Source organism: Phoenix dactylifera, chromosome 1 (genome assembly GCF_009389715.1).
Source record: "Phoenix dactylifera cultivar Barhee BC4 chromosome 1, palm_55x_up_171113_PBpolish2nd_filt_p, whole genome shotgun sequence".
Taxonomy (NCBI): Eukaryota; Viridiplantae; Streptophyta; class Magnoliopsida; order Arecales; family Arecaceae; genus Phoenix; species Phoenix dactylifera.
The window spans coordinates 15,400,890-15,417,733 of NC_052392.1; the positions used below are offsets into that span (position 1 = coordinate 15,400,890).

The following is a 16,844-nucleotide window of genomic DNA, read 5'->3' on the forward strand; positions in this document are numbered from 1 at the left end:
CCTATTTTGATCGAGAACAAACCTAAAAGCGTAGTTGTGAATAATTCCTACTAGCAACTCTCACATTTCCAACAGCCAATAAACTTGAGGCAATCTTTTTTTTGAGAAAGCTAGGTTAATCATGAATAAAAGGTAAAGGTGGTAGCTCTTGGGAATTTTTCCACATGAATTTTGAAAGGGCTACTTGCTTTAAGAACAATGGGGTGTGACTGTAAACCTACCACGTACAACCCATTTCATGCAAAGACCTCGAGTTAGTAGAATTTTGTACCTACAAAACTCTAGTTTTTCCGTAGACTTCAAATCTACTATCTACCTTGTGCTTCAAAACACGGGCAAGGGACATGGGTCTGATACTGAAGGTTGTCGACCTTTTCTTTGGAACCCCTGTTTCTTGGTACTTTGTTTCACAAGTATTAGGCTCGGTTTCCTCTCAACTTCAGGGAAGGACCTTTGAGTCAAGCTAGCAATCACAGTCAAACTATTTTGCACGATGATCCTGATGCAACAGTGCTCCTGCCGTACATGGGACAGCAGCCCATGTAGTACACGGGCACATCATGGCTGATCGCACAAACTCCGGGATGGCCGTGATTGCCCAACTTGACCCTTATGGCTGGTTTGGTTCGCGAGAAGCATTTTCCCTCATAAGAATATGATTTCTGGAAAACAAATTTCAAGAAAAAGGATGCATAGGAAAATACTTTTGGCATATTTGATTGACTATGGGAAAGTAACAAATTTCCAAAGTGCTTATATTTGGTTGGTCGTACACTTTCCTGAAAAAGTTATGTATAATTCCTATTATGCCCTTAATAAAAATTAGGTGTTTAATACCTCTTTAATGCTGAAGGGTCTTTTTGGAAAAAAAGTAAAAATAGAGCGATTTTCGTCTCATGGGAAAGTAACTTTTCCATGTTTCTCATTGGAAAGTCCCACATATTCCCATGGGTTTTTTGTCTTTCTACTTTGAAAACTCCAACCAAACAAAAGGCATCTCATTACTTTTTCGTTGACCACACTTTCCTCCTTTTTTTTTTCCGCGAACCAAACAAGCCCTTAAGTCGAAAAGGACCCTTGCGTCAAAGCGAACATCCATTGATATCATCCTCCACATTTATGGACTTTGAACTAGATGTTTTATAGAAGGCATTTGCACATGGGTTGTAATTGTATAACAAGATACATAGAATCATGGATTAATATTGCATCCAAATGAGATCAGATATAGAGTACAACTTACGGGAAGGGGTTTATGAAAAAAAATCTCGCAACCATGTCCGAACCTAGCTGCTCGTAGAGTCTTTTTTTGGTAAATCGAAAAAAATTACACCATTCTAACATAAATATATTTATAAACGTTTAAAAATAAAATATTCATGAATTGAGATGGTAGATCAACTAACTATTCCTAAGTTTTCATTCTGCCTTGTTTTTGGTTAGATCTCAAGTAGCTCAAGCTCATTCTAGGGCATCGACTTGATCTAGGTCAAAAGCACGTCGAATCAAATTATTTTGGCTGACAATGCCAGCAAAGCTAAGTTGCATCGGGCATCTTTTTTACTTGCACTTGCACACAGATAATTTAGTTCATGATAGAGTGGGTCACATTGAGTTAACATGGATTGCATGAACCAGACTGGACTCGATGCAACCCGACCCAATTCAACCCAGTATAAGCCCTGTGGATTGTCCAAAATTTTGATGCTGCCGAATGTAGATAAAGAGTTGTCATTGGAAAGCGGAAAGTCCCAAACTTAGACGAGCTTGAGGCTGGCACTCGTGCACCAGAAATTGGAATCGAAGGCAGGGGGGGGATCCCACCCCTTGGGCGTATCTATAAAAGCGACTGGAAGCGTGCGGCCCACCGTCCCCCAAACCTCTCCCCTTCCCGGCTTCGACGGCAAGGTTCGAAAGAAGGGGAACCTAATTCTCTCTCTCTCTCTCTCTCTCTCCCTCCTTTCCCCAAAGAGGGGAAGAAAAATCCCCAATCCGTATCCCAGCCGACCACTCCTCTCTCTATTTTTCTCTTTAGCTCCTCTGGGCGCCGCGTCGCGATTACTCGAAGAAGATGAGGCGCTCGTCCACCAGGAAGACGGGCTCGGCCGAGAAAGTGAACGCTTCTTCCGGTTCCTCCGATCTCTTTCGCTCCGGTAATCTGGATTCAGATCTTTTTCTCCCCCTACTCCAAACCCTGGCTCTTCGAATCCTTGCGTTTCTTTTTATTATCTCTTTGTCGTCCGAACAAACCCTTCGCACAGGGGGAGTGTTCACTTGGCTGTTGTTGGGATTCAGTCCTTTCGTGCTCTTTTCTTGTTGGGTTTATGAATTCTTCCATTTTTGTACGCAATGGGATTCTAATACTCGGGGTGACAATCTTTTGCCTGCATGTAAGAAAATCTCAAATCTTTTCTTGGTGGGTTTATGGATTCATCCACAAAAATGATTCCAATTTTGTGTATTTTCTTGTTACTTGTGCGCTTCGTGATGATCTTTATGTGCACATTAAGATATTAGGGGAAAAAGTTCAAATCTTGAGTCGGTGCACGATCTTTATTTGCTCTCACTGGTCCCCTTTCCTTATTTCGGACAATTATTGTTGGTTGTTGAATTGCCTCTAGAAGTGCAAGGGATCAAGAACTGTTCTTTGTTAATGTTGCTGGTGGTCCAAACCGAGAACGATTGGCACAGCGATGTGAACGGGGTTCCCTTTGAGTTGCTTTGGTTGCGCTCCGCCCTCCGCCGTGAAACCTGCAAGCAAGCCTCGCACCACCACCGGGGTAGTGGGGGCCCTCCGACGATCAAGTCAGAGGAGATCGAAGGAGAAGGAGAAGGAGAAGGTAGCAGGTGAGATGATACTCTGGAAGATATATCTTACCCTCCCCCTTCCCCCCCAGCCCCATATATATCAGGCTGGGGGGTTTATCCGGGGATTCGTCATCGTGTGGCACGATGGGGCTGCCACTGACATGGCCGTTACAGGGCGTCGTGGGGCAGCGCTGGGTACGGCCATGGCAGGGCATAGTGGAGCTCCGCTTTGTACGGCTGTTACAGGGGATCGTGGGGCAGCGCCGGATACGGCAGTTGCAGGGAGTAGTGGAGCAGGGGGCCGCGGCGTGCCTCAGAGGAACAGTCTGTTGTTGTCGAGAGATTGCCGACTCGAGGTCGGATTGTTGGATCAAGGGGCAGCCGACTCGGGGTCGGGCTGCGGAGCCGAAGATATCCGACCCGAGGTCGGATTGCTGGATCAAGGGGCTGCCGTAGTCTTCCTGGGCGCGCGTGCCGGTCACGTGGGGCATGGTGGCTAAGTTCTCCCGTAACAGTAGCCCCCCACTCCCGAGCCTGGAACCAGGAGGGGAACGGGTGAAGGGAGTGATGCTTCGAGATTGCCGCCATCCCTCGGAAAGGCGCGTGCGCTCCGAGCTTCCCGCCTTTTTTATGGCGTATGGCAGTTGTCGCTGATCTGGCGGTCTGCGGATTTCGGCGGACATCCTTCCTTAATGGCGTCGATTCGCCTTTGGGGCGCGAACAAACCTTCGGCAGCCAGGCGTCCTCTGGCGTCACCGAGGCGTCACCTGCCTTTCCGCCTATTTAACCGGGGGCCCTCCCCCGTCCGCCTTTCTCTTCACAGGCATCTTCAAGTTTCTCCCTTGTGCCGCTGCCGTTGCCGCCGAACTGTTCGTTCGCTCCTCCTTTGACGCTCTCGGAGCCGTTCTTCCTTCCTTTCTGGTGAGTTGCCCCACTCTTCAATTTAGGGCTCTCCGTACCTTTTCCTTTCGTGTTAGTGTACTCCAGTCGTTCCGGTGCCTTCCCCCCTCTTGACCCCGTCCTGACCGTAGGTTCACTGGCCATTAGGGATGGACGAAGTAAGGGCGGACCACATTCAGTCGGAGCTGGTCCCTGAAGACCTAGATAGGTTCGTGGCCCGGTACCATCTTCCCGAAGCCTGCAACATTACGCTCCCGGGGCCTGAGGAGAGGATGTCCCATCCACCTCCAGGGAAGGTCGCCATCAATGAGGACATCCTTCGGGCTGGGTTCCGCTTTCCCCCCTCGGACTTAGTCGTGCAGGTGCTTCGGGGTTTAAGAGTGGCGCCGACGCAACTGGTGCCGAACTCATGGCGCACCCTGACGGCCTTCCAGGTTCTCTGCCGCATGCATGAGGTTCCCGCCACCCTGAATGTCTTTTGGGAATGTTACGGCCTGAACGGCCACCCCCGGGACAGAGGGTGGTGGTGCTTCGCGGCGCGGCGAGGGTGCGGCCTCGTCAAGGATGCTCCTTCCTCCATTCACGGCTGGAAGGAGCGTTTCTTTTTCATTGACGTAGATCCCTCTTGGGGAATCGGGACAACCTGGGAGACGCCGATGAAGTCCCCGATCGGCTTATCAAGGTTGTCGAGGGAGGAGTCCGATGGCGTTGCCGTCTTGAGGGGGCTGGTCGCCGAGGGCCGGCTTCCCCCGGTGGCCCGCCTTATTTCCGAGGATGCCTTGGTGAACGTCGGTCTGAGCTCGGTCCCCGCCGACCGTGAGCCCGCCACCACTTCTCTTTTAGCTCTTTTCTCCTCTTTCGTTTCTTCTTTCCATCAGTTTCTTAGTCTCCGACCATCTCGTCCTTTTTGCAGAAATCGACGACGTCATGCGGTCGGACAAGGCGACGGCTGTCAGTAGGGCGTCCCTACTGGAAGCGGTCCGGAGGAAGAAACGGACTCCTCCGAGCGGGGTCCCACCGGCGAAGAAGTCTCGCCAGCAGGCGACTCCGACGCCGATAGACGGGTCCGGACCCACCGATCAGGGGGACGCCGCGGGCTCGGACCGACAGTTGACGCCGTATCAGCCCTCCGGTGATGAGACTACCGCTTTTCCGGAGGCGTCACCCGGGCGCGCCCGAGACGGCCGGGTCGGACGCGATCGGTCCCCAGCCCGGCCTTCGACTCGGTCGGCTTCGGATGATACGAGAAGGAGCGCGCCGAGGCCCCGGCCGAGCGGGACCCTGTCGATTTCTGGAGCGGCCCCCGCCCCGAGCACGGTCAGCATGACTCTCCCCCAAGCAATGGGTAAGGGTAAGGCCGCAGAATCACCGTCCGGCTCCGGGGCGAAGTCGGGGTCAGCCTTCACTTTCGTCGGCGCCCGAAACCTCATCGAGACGGTGCTGCTGGAGAGTGACCGCAGGCGGGTCCGGCAGATGGGGATCCCTGACGTCGGAGCTGCCAGCTGCGTCTGTCTCATGTCGGTGAGTGTTCTTCTGGCCGCTTTCGTCATTTATAGGCTCTATTGATCCCCGCCTGACGCCCTCATTTTTCCTATCTCTTAGCTGGCCCAGTACATGATCCGTCTGGAGGAGAGCCACGAGGAACAGGCGAGGCTTCTGGCGAGGGCCGAGAGCCGACTGAAAGCTGTAGAGGAGGGAGGCCAGGCTGCGGCGGGGAGAACGACCAGGGACCTCGAGACGAGGCTCCAGGTGGCCGAAGAGTGGGTACTCGGCTTCGCCGCCCTCGAGAGGCAACTGTTGGAGACTCAGGAGCAACTCAAGGTTGCCTCGGGTCTCGAGGGCGAGATCAGGAAGGCGGAGGAGCGGGCCGAAGAGCAGTCCCGGAAGGCTGCCGACTTCCGGAAGAGGTGGGAGAAGGCCCAGCAGTCAGCCGACAACGCCCGCAACCGAGCCCGATCTCTTGAAGCCAAGCTGGCCGAATTGGAATCGGCCTTGGAGGAGTCCCGCGCAAGCAACCAGGAGCTTCATTCGCGCCTGGAGAAGGCTGAGGCTGCTTGCGTTGCTGCCGAGGCGAAGCACATGGAGGCTCGGGCCGATCTGCTGAGGGTCTCCTCCGAGGCGGACGACCGGATTGTGGCGAAGGTCATGGAGGCGAAAGCTCAGATTACGGAGCGAGCGGAGGCGGCGCTGGCCGAGAAGAGCGCGGAAATCGGGCGTCAGGCGGTACAGGCCTATCGTCAGTCCGCCGAGTTCATCCGTGACATGTCGGACGTGGGGTCCGACTCCTTTGTCTTAGGCTTCGATGAAGGCCTGGCGAGGGTGTCCGCTAGATACCCCGAAATTGACCTGAGTGGGGTCTCCCTCCTCGACTCCCCTCCGATGCCATTGCCTGCTGATTCTCCAACTGTCTCCCTACCCCTTGCGGATGTGCTCGCCGTTCCCGACCCAGGGGTTCCTCCAAGCTGACCCTCTGTACTTTTTTTTGTTCTTTTCTTTGTATGTTGGCGTTTTGCCATGTTGTATGGGTCTCGGTCCTGATGCAACGAAAGTTAATGCAAACAGAGTGTTTCCTCATTTCACTTTCATCCTTCCTCTTTTTAACTCTCGGTAGCGCCTTGCCGACTCCTGACTCTTGAAGTTCCTCCGGCGCTAGGCCAGGCATCCGAGGGTTAGGCCTCAGGAAATTCTTCCGGCGCTAGGCCAGGCATCCGAGGGTTAGGCCTCAGGAAATTCTTCCGGCGCTAGGCCAGGCATCCGAGGGTTAGGCCTCAGGAAATTCTTCCGGCGCTAGGCCAGGCATCCGAGGACTGAGCCTTGGGGAATTCCGCTCGTTGGTCGGCCAAGGCTGGCGCAAGCCGAGGCGACCGGTCGGGGCTTCAGGCTAGTCTGCTCCCGGGATGATCATCGGGTTAGCCTGGCATCCGAGGGCCGAGCCTCGGGGAATTCCGCTCGTTGGTCGGCCAAGGCTGGCGCAAGCCGAGGCGACCGGTCGGGGCTTCAGGCTAGTCTGCTCCCGGGATGATCATCGGGTTAGCCTGGCATCCGAGGGCCGAGCCTCGGGGAATTCCGCTCGTTGGTCGGCCAAGGCTGGCGCAAGCCGAGGCGACCGGTCGGGGCTTCAGGCTAGTCTGCTCCCGGGATGATCATCGGGTTAGCCTGGCATCCGAGGGCCGAGCCTCGGGGAATTCCGCTCGTTGGTCGGCCAAGGCTGGCGCAAGCCGAGGCGACCGGTCGGGGCTTCAGGCTAGTCTGCTCCCGGGATGATCATCGGGTTAGCCTGGCATCCGAGGGTCGAGCCTCGGGGAATTCCGCTCGTTGGTCGGCCAAGGCTGGCGCAAGCCGAGGCGACCGGTCGGGGCTTCAGGCTAGTCTGCTCCCGGGATGATCATCGGGTTAGCCTGGCATCCGAGGGCCGAGCCTCGGGGAATTCCGCTCGTTGGTCGGGCGCCTGTCGCTTGCCGCTCGACGGGATTTCTCCGTGGCCAGCTACGATCGTGTTTCTCCTCTTCTCCAAGCGTCGCCTGGGAAACACCAGAAGGGTATTAAATGCTAATTGAGGCGTTACCTGGGAAATCGGATCGCCAGTTGCTGCTTGCAAGGAGTGTCAGTTAAGCGGCCGCGATACGCGCGTTCTTCGAGGCGGATGCGGCCTGGGCTCGAGCGGAGATACGTGGGCCGTGGGATACACACCGCCCGGAGTGTCCTGCATGAAGAATGCAATTAAGGAGAATGACGCTTAGGAGATCGTGGGAGGATACGCCTCGAGAGCTGGAACGGCTCCGGATTCGGTGCGCCCGCCTTTATTGGAGCCACCTGCATCGGAACGACCGGGGGGCCACAGTTTGGCTATAAATATAAGTGCAGGCGCGGTGGAGCCTGCCAAGCCGGAGCTATTCAGGTTGCCATGGATCGTGGACCTCCTCTCCGGCGTGTGGCTGGGAAACCCCCGCCGGAGGAACGGGAGGCGCGCCCCTCGCGACTTCCGCCAACTAGCCGTTTCATCTGGGATCAACAAGGAGGTTCTCCCCGGCGGAACTCCGCTCTAGGCGTTTCATCCGGGATCACATCCCCCCTCCTTTCAGCCCCGCCTCCCGATTGAGCTCTGCGCCAGACGCTTCATCCGGGATCGCGCCTCCTCGCGCTCTTCTTCCTTGTATTCCTTCCCTCCCCTTCTCCTGGGGAGGACCGGAATATCCCTTGGAGGTGGCGTTCCTCTAGAGGCAGCGGGAACTCCTCCCTCGTCCACTTCTTCTTCGTCCGCGCCGGCTCTTCGTCTTTTGCGTGAGGCGTCGATGGCGCCTCTGGGGAGAAGCACCCACGCCCGGTGGGATTGCAGCTGCTTCGGATGGAGGGTTCGGGATCCCAAATCTTCAGCTCCACGGAGTCTCCACCTCTTCCTTGTTTTCTTTACTCCTCAATTCCCCTCTGGGAATTCTTTGTAATCACACGAACACACCGTTGTAACCAGGAATTATTGAAATGAAAAGAATTGTACATTTTTCGAACTGTCTTTCTGGCTTTGTCGTTCTACTGGTGATACACCCGCAGGTTAGCGGAATTCTAGCTTCTCGGAATTTCTCGACCATCTAGGGCCTCCAACTGGTAGGAGCCAGGTCGGTTTACCCAGCGAACCCTATACGGGCCTTCCCAGTTTGGTGCCAGCTTCCCACCTTCCGCGGGTTGAGATGCTTTGGCTCGCCTTAGCACCAGATCTCCGATTCTGAAAAGTTTCGGTCAGACCTTGGAGTTATAATATCGGGCCACCCTCCGCTGATACATTGCTATCCGAACCTGTGCCATTTCTCTTGCTTCTTCCAAGAGGTCCAGGTTCCCTCGGAGTTGCTCCGAATTGGCCTCGGGTCGGTGCGCGGCCACCCGGGGCGAGGGGAGTCCGAGCTCCACGGGAACAACCGCTTCCGTGCCATAGGTTAGGCTGAAAGGCGTCTCCCCGGTAGGGGTCCGATGCGTGGTCCGATACGCCCAAAGGACATTCTCGAGTTCTTCGACCCAAGCTTGCCCCGTCCGACCGATTCGCGCCTTAATTCCTTGGAGGATTGTCCGATTTGTGACCTCGGCCTCACCGTTGGTTTGGGGATGCGACACAGATGTGAACCGATGCTCGATCCCGAACTCCTCGCAGAAGTCACGGAAATGCTTGTTGTCGAACTGTCGACCATTATCCGAGATGAGGACCCGAGGTACCCCAAATCGGACAATGATGTTTTTCTTCACGAACTTCCGGACTTGCGCCTCCGTGATAGTGGCCAGCGGCTCTGCCTCCACCCACTTGGTGAAGTAGTCGATTGCAACAATCAAAAATTTCCGCTGGGCTGAAGCGACGGGGAATGGTCCGAGGATATCCATTTCCCACTGTGCGAAGGGCCAGGGCGCGGTGATTGGTGCCAAGGGGACAGAAGGGACTCTCTGGACGTTGGCGTGGCGCTGGCAGGCGTCACATTTCCGTACGTGATCCTTCGAGTCCTCCAACAAGGTAGGCCAATAATAGCCTTGCCTCATGATCTTGTGCGCTAAGGACCTAGCCCCCAAGTGCGATCCGCAGACGCCCTCATGGACTTCGCCGAGGACGTAGGCCGCCTCCGAGGGGCGGAGGCACCTTAAGAGGGGGGCGGTGAACGAGGTCCGATACAGCCTCCCTTCATAGAGTACGTAGTGGGCGGACTTCTTGACAAGTCGCCGAGCTTGATCTTCTTCTTCAGGGAGGATCCCTTCGGCGAGCTAGGCGACGAGCGGGTCCATCCAAGACGGCTCCGGATCAATCGCCATCACCGCCCCAGCCTCGCCGATGCTCGGGGCATCCAGGGTCTCCAGGTAGATTGCCCTCGACAAGTTGTGCGCCTCTGTGCCCACCAAGCGGGACAACCTGTCGGCCCTGGCATTTTCGCTTCTGGGGACCTGCTGGATGTCGACACTGCCGAGGTCGGAAATGAGTGCTTGCACCTTCCGGACGTAGTTCTGCATGGTCGGGCTCCGGGCCTCGAACTCCCCACGAACCTGCCCGACCACCAGCTGGGAGTCGGTGAAGACCTTCAAACGCCGAATGCCGAGCTCCCTGGTGAGTTTGAGTCCCGTGACTAGGGCCTCGTACTCCGCCTCGTTGTTGGTCACTGGAAATCCAAACCTCAAGGCATACTCGGCTATCACTCCATCAGGACTGGTAAGGACCAGCCCGGCCCCTCCACCCTCGGGGTTCGACGACCCATCGATGTGAAGCGTCCAGATCGGGAGGTCGAGGCTGGGCGTTTCCGGCGGTCTAGGTTCCGCCTCCTGCACCGTGCACTCAGCGAGGAAGTCCGCGAGCACCTGGGCCTTGATGGCGGGTCGAGGCTGGTAGCGGATGTCGAACTCACCGAGTTCTACTGCCCACTTCACCAGTCGTCCCGCATTCTCGGGGTTGCTGAGGATCTGCCGTAGTGGTTGATCGGTTAAGAGGGTGACCGAATGAGCCTGGAAATAGGGGCGAAGCCTCCTGGTCGCGGTCAGCAGCGCGAAGGCGATCTTTTCAGCCTTCGTGTACCGCGTCTCGGCATCCCGTAGGACCCGGCTGATGTAGTACACAGGCTTCTGGAGCTTTGCCTCTTCCCGAACCAGCACCGCACTGACCGCGGTTGGGGAGACCGCCAGATAGAGGTAGAGCATCTCCCCTTCTTGCGGCTTGGACAGTAGGGGAGGAGACGCCAGGTATTCCTTGAGCTGGTCGAATGCTGCTTGACATTCGGCCGTCCAGAGGAAGTCTTTCAGGCGTTTTAACACCTTGAAGAATGGTTGGCAGCGTTCGGCCGATTTTGCCACAAATCGTCCAAGCGCGGCGACCCTTCCAGCGAGCTCCTGAACCTCCTTTACTTTGGTCGGAGGGGACATACCTTGGATGGCCTTGATTTTGTCCGGGTTGGCTTCGATACCCCGCTGGTTGACAATGAAACCGAGGAACCTCCCGGCCGAAGCGCTGAAGGCGCACTTCGCTGGGTTCAGCTTCATGCGAAACTTCCGCAAGGTGGTGAAAGTCTCCTCCAAATCCGCGATGTGCTGGTCTGCATGGCGGCTCTTCACCAGCATATCGTCCACGTACACCTCCATGTTCCGGCCGATTTGCTCTTTGAAGATTTTGTTGACGAGGCGCTGGTAAGTGGCGCCAGCATTCTTCAGACCGAAGGGCATTACCTTGTAGCAGTACAGCCCCCGGTCTGTTATAAAGGCAGTTTTCTCCTCGTCCTGTGGGGCCATCATTATCTGGTTGTAACCGGAGAAGGCGTCCATGAAAGACAGCAGCTGATATCCGGAAGTCGCGTCGACCAGTTGGTCTATTCGCGGAAGCGGAAAGCTATCCTTAGGGCACGCCTTGTTCAGGTCGGTATAGTCGACGCACATCCTCCACTTCCCGCTCGCCTTCCGGACAAGTACAACATTTGCCAGCCACTCGGGGTAGCTTACCTCCCTTATGAATCCTGCCTCCAAGAGCTTGTCTACCTCCTGGTCGACCACCCGGATCCGATCCGGGGCACAGTGTCTCTTCTTCTGCTTTATTGGTCGGTGGGTCGGGTCGACGTTGAGGGCGTGAGAAATGACCTCCGGGTCGATCCCAGGTACATCGGCCGCCGACCAGGCAAATACATCGGCATTGGCTCGGAGGAATTCCACCAATCGGGCCCGAGCTCCCGGGTCGAGATTGGCGCCGACCCGGACCGCCCGGTCGGGGCGGCCTTCCTCAAGGGGGACTTCGACCACACCCTCGGCCGGCTCCCCCTGCCGCAAGGCCACCTCGTCTCTGGCATCAAGGGACTCGACGCTTAGGGCTTCCACGGGCTTCTTCCCTTTGAGGGTTGCTAGAAAACATTGCCGTGCGGTCGGTTGGTCATCTCGGACCTCTCCGATCCCGACCGCCGTGGGGAACCGCATGAGCAAGTGGTACGTGGAGACCACCGCGCGAAGGGCGTTCAGCCCGGGTCGCCCGAGGATAGCGTTGTAGGCCGAGGGAACACGGACGACCAAGAACCCGAGTCGCACCGTGGCTTCTGCGGGTGCGACGCCCGCAGTTACAGGCAGCTCAACGACACCTTCCGCCGGGACAGCGTCACCGGTGAATCCTACGAGGGGGGTGGACATTTTGTGCAACAACTGTCTAGACAAGCTCATCTTTTGGAAGGCCTCGTAAAACAAAATATCAGCTGAGCTTCCACTATCCACAAGAACACGCCTTACATCATAGTTTGCCATAGTGAGGGAGATCACCATGGCGTCATCGTGGGGAGTCTGAACCCCCTTTACATCCTCATCAGAAAAGGTGATTACATTGCCGACCCTCTGCCTCTTTACGACGGCCGTCCCTGACGCTTCCGTCGAGCCCCCTGCGTTCCTCACGGGCCGAGAGCAGCCCCCAGTGATAGTGTGGATCACGCCCGCAACGGGTCGATTCTGCTCCCGAGGCTCCGGAGGAGCCGGGTCGGCCGGACGCGGGTCTGCGGGGGGACGTCGGTCGCTCACATATCGACCGAGACGCCCCCGACGGATAAGAGCCTCGATCTCGTCCCGAAGCTGGAAGCAGTCCTCTGTGTCGTGGCCGTGGTCTCGGTGGTACTCACAGTACGCCCGGGAGGGCCTCTTTCCAGGGATCCTTCGTATCTGTCTCGGGGCCGGGAGGTCCTCCCGCCCCTTGATCTCCATAAGGATCTGGGCCCGGGGAGTCAGGAGAGGGGTGTACCGGTTGAAACGTCGGGGCGGAGAACGAGGGCGTGGGGCGCCGTGGTTCTTCGCCGGCGACGAGCTTCTGCGCCGACGCTGGGGCGTCGGGCTCCTCCTCTGGCGTGCCTCTTTCCGCCTTTTCTTCCCAAGCTTTTGTGGGATCTCGGCGGCCTCCTTGCTCCGGTGGGCGGCCGCCTCCTCGGCGTCCGCATACTGGTTCGCCCGGGAAAACAGCTCTGGGAAGCTCCGCGGCAGGCGTTTGTCCAGGAAGAAGGTGAGTCTGCCCTTCCGGAAGCCACGCTTCAGGGCTGAAAGAGCTACCTCCTGACTCAGGTTCCGGACCTCCAGCGTAGCCCTGTTGAAGCGGGTAAGATAATCCCGCAGGCTTTCTCCCTCGTTTTGCCGGACATCAAAGAGGGAGTCGGAGACCAGTCGCCGCCGGCTACTGACGGCGAAATGAGTGATGAAGAGGCGAGTGAACTGGTCGAAGGACCGGATTGAGTCAGCCTCCAGCCCGGCGAACCATGCCCTCGCCGGGCCGCGGAGGGTTGCCGGGAAAGCCTTGCAGAGAAGGGGATCTGATGCTCCGTGGAGGAGCATAAGGGTCCTGAAACTCTCGACGTGATCCCGCGGGTCCGCCGCCCCGTCATAGGGCTCGATCGCCGGCATTTTGAACCCCGGCGGATTCGGGGTCCGCAGGATCCTCGAGGCGAGCGCCGGCTGGGAGGAGATCTCTAAGTCGGCGAAGGGATCTTTGGAATGGCCCTTCAGGACCTGGAGTTGTCGGTGGAGATCGTCCACCCGCCGGTCCAGGGAACGCGACCGGTGGGTGGGAGACAAGGAGCGGCGAGAGGGGGACCGACTGGAGCGCGGGTTCCTCGAGGACTGGGGGGTCTGGGAACGCGCCCGGGCCCGCCTCTCGTACCCCGCGCAGCTCCGGTGGGAAGGTCCCGGCAGAATGGAGCGTGCTCGAGAATCCTCCTCGCGCCGGCGCTCCTCCCCATGGGAGAGGAAGGAACGTGGGTTGAGGAGGACAGGCGAACGCTCAGGCAGCGGCGGCTCCTGAGCCTGCTGCGGCGCCCGGGACATCGCACCCTGCAGATTCTGCACCGCCTCCGCGAGGGTGCGAACCTGCTGGGTTAGCTGGTCGAACTGGGCGGCTTCGACCATCTGAATGGGCGGTGGGGCGGTGGAGTGTTGCTGAGAGCGTGTTGGGGATGCAGCGGCCTCCCGGCCAGTGGCGCGAGAGGCCCCGTGACCGGAAGCATTGGAAGCTCCACGACCACCTCGCCGTGCCATTACGATCGCTCTGAGATCCGGCCCTTCCTCTAGCGCCAACTGTTGCTGGTGGTCCAAATCGAGAACGATTGGCACAGCGATGTGAACGGAGTTCCCTTTGAGTTGCTTTGGTTGCGCTCCGCCCTCCGCCGTGAAACCTGCAAGCAAGCCTCGCACCACCACCGGGGTAGTGGGGGCCCTCCGACGATCAAGTCAGAGGAGATCGAAGGAGAAGGAGAAGGAGAAGGTAGCAGGTGAGATGATACTCTGGAAGATATATCTTACCCTCCCCCTTCCCCCCCAGCCCCATATATATCAGGCTGGGGGGTTTATCCGGGGATTCGTCATCGTGTGGCACGATGGGGCTGCCACTGACATGGCCGTTACAGGGCGTCGTGGGGCAGCGCTGGGTACGGCCATGGCAGGGCATAGTGGAGCTCCGCTTTGTACGGCTGTTACAGGGGATCGTGGGGCAGCGCCGGATACGGCCGTTGCAGGGAGTAGTGGAGCAGGGGGCCGTGGCGTGCCTCAGAGGAACAGTCTGTTGTTGTCGAGAGATTGCCGACTCGAGGTCGGATTGTTGGATCAAGGGGCAGCCGACTCGGGGTCGGGCTGCGGAGCCGAAGATATCCGACCCGAGGTCGGATTGCTGGATCAAGGGGCTGCCGTAGTCTTCCTGGGCGCGCGTGCCGGTCACGTGGGGCATGGTGGCTAAGTTCCCCCATAACAGTTAGGATCTTGATGGAATAAATTGGAAAGAAGGCGGTCTTCTTTTCTTGAGGCTTGTGGTGATTGATCTTTAAATGCAAACAAGACAATGAGAAAAGAAGTACAAATCTTGAGGTGATGCATGATCTTTAATGCATTCAAATCTTGAGTTGATAATGTTCTCACGGGTTCTTTTGCTTCTTCCGAACTGATTTTTATTCTTCTTTGAATTGCCCCTGGAAGTATATGGGATCAAGCACTGTTATTGTTAGTATCTTGATGGAGTAACTTGTGAAGCAGCTGGTTTTATTTTCTAGGTTTAGTTGTAATGATGGATAAAGCTTGGTGTGATTGTGTTACAGGTGCCAGATGCCTCTGGCAGGCAGAAAACATTGATGATTTTGCTGAAGACCAGGCAGAGTATGGGGAGTATATGTAATTTAACTCTTCTTGATAAAAAATGACCTTCTTTAGGTGTTTTGGATGCCTCTGCATGCAAAGTTACTGGCTTTAGTTTGTAGAATAATAATTCAGATATATTTTGTACATGGCCCACTTACATATATCAAAACATAAGTTTCTAGGCTACAGCGATCACAATCACCTCTTGCATACGACCTTTGTGTTCCATCTCTTTGATCCTGATTACCTCTAAAGCATTAGATCTTGCTTTCAGTTACTTTGCTTTTATGTAGATCCTTAAAAAGCATCAAATTTTTTATGTAGACAATCTTTTGTTCGTCTCGAATGGCTCATGATATCTTCTTACAAGTGCCAGTCAAGATTTGAGCTAGAGGAAACACTATACATCTAGGGTTCAATATTTGGGAATTTGGAGTCTTATTAAATGAGAAAGCACCCTCGGAAATAGTAGGTGATATCATCACGAAAGTTTCCTCACAAACTGTCTACAATGGTTTTTTCCCATTAAGATAATTGTCGTCTATATTCTATCATAGAGATACTTAACAAAAACCATAATCATCTCTGTATGATGTTGCTATTAACAATGAGGTTGTGGAAGCATCTTCTGGACAAACCGCTACTATCCTTTCAATGGCACAATATTTTGTCCTCCAGATAACACACCCTAATATAAATCTTATTTATCTCTGTTGCTTCATAGTTGCCAAGGTTTCTCACCTTAGGATTTGGGACAATGTGAAAATCTAGACATCTAGAAAATCAATTAAATGAATTTCCTCATCAAACCTTGAATCCAGATTTTAACTCATCTCCTTTCAATGCTGTATGAGTTAAATTAAACACAAAGGAGGTGGAGGATAAATTCCATAGAAAATTTATTACTTCCTCGCCCTATGGTATTTGCCTAAATCCTGCCCTTACTAAAATTTGTCCTTCGCTTGCCTCCATGACTTGCTCCAGCAATGATAGTGTTCTTACCACTTCTATTCTTTGGATTCTTTGGACCCTTTTCTTGTTTTCCTTTGTAGGCACTCTCTCCTCATAATTAACAAGACTTGTCTTCCTTGATCTCCCCTTCTTTTTGTCTTTTCCAATACCTTTGTCCTATTTTCTATGTGCGGTTGGGGGGCAAGTCTATTCTGGGAGAAGCAAATGGGAGCATATGAAGGCACTAGTAAACTGGGAGGTTAGATTTTGACTATTTTAGTAAGATCCACCTTCCATTTAATTTTAAAAGGCTAAATTTAATGTTTCATTGGTCCCACTTCCATCCCATTTTATGGTCTACTAAGGCATGTAGAATTTTGAAATTCTGGTAGGTATATTCTCAACCGTGCATCTTAATGAACAATTTTCAATGATGTTATCTAGGAACTTTTGGAAATGTTAATTTTAATCCCTTAATCTATGTAGACCAAATAAGGCAAAAAATGCAAATCTTTTCATTACTAATTTTAAGAGAAAAGGCTATCATAAATTTTGTCATGGATGGTTAAAGTTTAGTAGCAAATTTTCACAGTCATGGACCCATCTTTTTAGGCTGGCAACCTAAGCAACACTATTAATTGATCTTTTCCATTGAGATTAGCATCAATTGCTTCTGAAACCTGTACAAGTTTTGTCTATTTCATGGTAAGGAGAAAGTTTTTTAATGACTAATACGTGCTTTTTAATCATGGTTTAAAAATGTATTTTGGCAGTAACGGTCAATCGTTCGCTTGAAAGCATATCGAAAAATTTTCATGACTATGTTTGAAGGAGCGGGGACATGCACTACAAGTAACCATACAAGATGAATGGGTTTTGTATATTTGGACCAACAACATTTTTTTTTTGCACTTGTTGTAAATGAATTTGTTGTTGCTATTTTAGGCAAAACACCTTGCTGTATGTTATATGCATATTTTAGAACTGTTTGATGAAAGTTGTGAGGCCAGTTAAAGAGTAATCGTAATTACAATAATTATAGGATACAAGTCTAGTAGGGTTGATATGAAGCCCTCTATCAAAATTGATAGAAATACTCA

The 16,844-nt window shown here is 54.3% G+C and overlaps 1 protein-coding gene across 2 annotated transcripts in view; it reads left to right on the plus strand.

Moving 5' to 3' along the window:
- The first annotated feature begins 1,860 nt into the window (after positions 1 to 1,860).
- Positions 1,861 to 16,844, plus strand: part of LOC103720344 (DCN1-like protein 4) — a 28,621-nt gene continuing 13,637 nt past the window's right edge. The window contains exon 1 of one of the 2 annotated variants that reach the window (XM_008810003.3): positions 1,861 to 2,153. In XM_008810003.3, coding sequence (XP_008808225.1) covers positions 2,072 to 2,153 — 82 coding nt within the window. In that variant the 5' untranslated portion in view covers positions 1,861 to 2,071. Of the gene's footprint in view, positions 2,154 to 14,442; positions 16,004 to 16,844 lie in introns of those variants that run through there. The other variant, XM_026809711.2, reaches the window with a different exon arrangement.